General features: G+C 38.3%; 1 protein-coding gene across 1 annotated transcript; it reads right to left on the bottom strand.

The window, feature by feature from the left end:
• Positions 1-499: 499 nt before the first annotated feature.
• On the bottom strand, positions 500-1,015 carry LOC145099688 (uncharacterized). Its single transcript, XM_079037218.1, has one exon. It carries the CDS (start codon positions 1,013-1,015, stop codon positions 500-502), a length of 516 nt encoding a protein of 171 aa, XP_078893344.1.
• Positions 1,016-1,875: the final 860 nt, after the last annotated feature.

The raw sequence follows: 1,875 nt of genomic DNA, 5'->3' as shown, positions 1-1,875 counted from the left end.
ACTTCGATCTGCTCCAGAGTCAAAGAGTATAGAAGCATATAAATTATCTATAAGAAACGTACCAGATACGACTGAAGGGTCCTGGATAGCCTCTCTGCTTCCGATCACAAATTCCCTGCCATGCCCTATGCCTCCTTGACTCCTTAACTTTGGACATTCTTTCTTGATGTGTTCAACCTCTCCACACTCATAACACTTTCTTTCTTCACCACGACCTGTTCCAGTATTTTTTTTGATGATTGACTGTTGCAGGTTTTGTGCTCCTACAGTAACTAGCAGTATGTCCCTTTTTCTTGCCCTTCATGCAGACAAAACAGTCACCTGGATGATGACGGTTGCACTGATTGCACCATGAAGATTTTGGTTGAGTAGGTACTGTTGTTGTGGCTGCATAGTTGGTTGCCACTTCTTGTCTTTTCTCAGATGATTGTTTGGGATTCTTCTTATTAAAATTGTGCTTGTTTGTTCTAGATTTGGGAGACTCAACCTTTGAGACCACTTATGTTCCTTGGATCTCTGTGAGGGTTAGCTGATGAGCTATCCTCTTGGTGCTGTCATAAGTCGTAGGCTTTGATGCGATTACCATGCCTTTGATTTGCGATGCTAAACCCCAGATATATCGCTCAATCTTTTTATATTCAGGGGTTACAAGTGTTGGACACATTACAGCAAGATCATTAAATCTAGTGGTATAAGCTTTTATCTCTGAACCCTTCATGGTTAGGGTCCACAGTTCTTGTTCCAGTTTATGTATCTCCTCCCTAGGACAATACTCCTCCACTAGCATCATTTTTAGCTCCTCCCATTTCATGGAATTTGCAGTATCAACTCCCATTGTATTGACATGGCTATTCCACCATCTAAGGGCTGTGTCAGCGAAAGTACATGCTGCAAATCGTACTTTAAAATCATCTGAACAAAAGCTTATTTGAAAGATGGATTCTGTCTTTTCTATCCACCTTGTCAAATTTACTACCCCTTCATTTCCATGAAAGATTTTTGGTCTGGAATTCATAAAATCTTTGTAGGTACATGTTCTAGTGGTCCCTACATGGCCTTCATTTCTAACTCCATCTCTTGTGACATTAGATAGAGCCGCAGCAATTCTTTAAGCTATGGTTTCTTCAAGTTGTACTGTACTTATTGAGGGGTTTATTTCTGGTGGTGGTTGTGGTTGTTGTTGTTGTGGTGCTGATGGTCGGTTAGGGTTTAGCCGATTACTCCTTCTAGGAATTTTTTTAGTTCCTATTATAAATAATAAGGATTTTTATGAGTTATGTTAATCATTTAATACACGAGTACTAAATATTCCAGTTATTATTCACAACGTAATACAACATTGTGATTATTGTAACGTATGCTTCATATTATTACCAGTGGTTACATCAGTTTATTTAGGTTTATAAGAGAATAGTTTCTATAAACATTGCAAAATTTGCAAGGTTTTCTACATCCTTGCTATAAACTTTCCTCTTTTCACCTTAACTAGTCTGATCTTCTCTATTTACATAACCACTAGTTGTAGCTTATCTACCAGAAACCTAAGTGATAACCCAGCACGTCAGTGACATTAACCACTTGCTCTTCAATTGCTTGAGTTCTCTACTCAAGACTTCCCGTGCGTTCTTCATTTCTTGAGGTTTGATTGTTGAGCTCTAACTCTGCAATCCTGGCATTGTGAGTAATCATGTCATTATAAGAAAAATTTATACGATGATGGACATCCATCATCGATTCCTGATCTCGTGTACTTTGTCCTTCTAGCCTTCGCACTCTTCCAGAGAGATGAGTAGTCCTTCCTTCGATAATTTCCATCTTATCTTCAATTTTCACACTTTTCTCAAAAAATTGAGATAAAGTGTTATCTTCAAAAGA

This window comes from Lactuca serriola, chromosome 4 (assembly GCF_051521515.1).
Source record: "Lactuca serriola cultivar US96UC23 chromosome 4, Lser_US96UC23_V15, whole genome shotgun sequence".
Taxonomy (NCBI): Eukaryota; Viridiplantae; Streptophyta; class Magnoliopsida; order Asterales; family Asteraceae; genus Lactuca; species Lactuca serriola.
This window is presented reverse-complemented; position numbering and strand designations above follow the sequence as displayed.

Excerpts from the sequence above, each read along its gene's own strand:
- LOC145099688 (XM_079037218.1), bottom strand. The coding sequence starts at position 1,015 with ATGAATTCCAGACCAAAAATCTTTCATGGAAATGAAGGGGTAGTAAAT.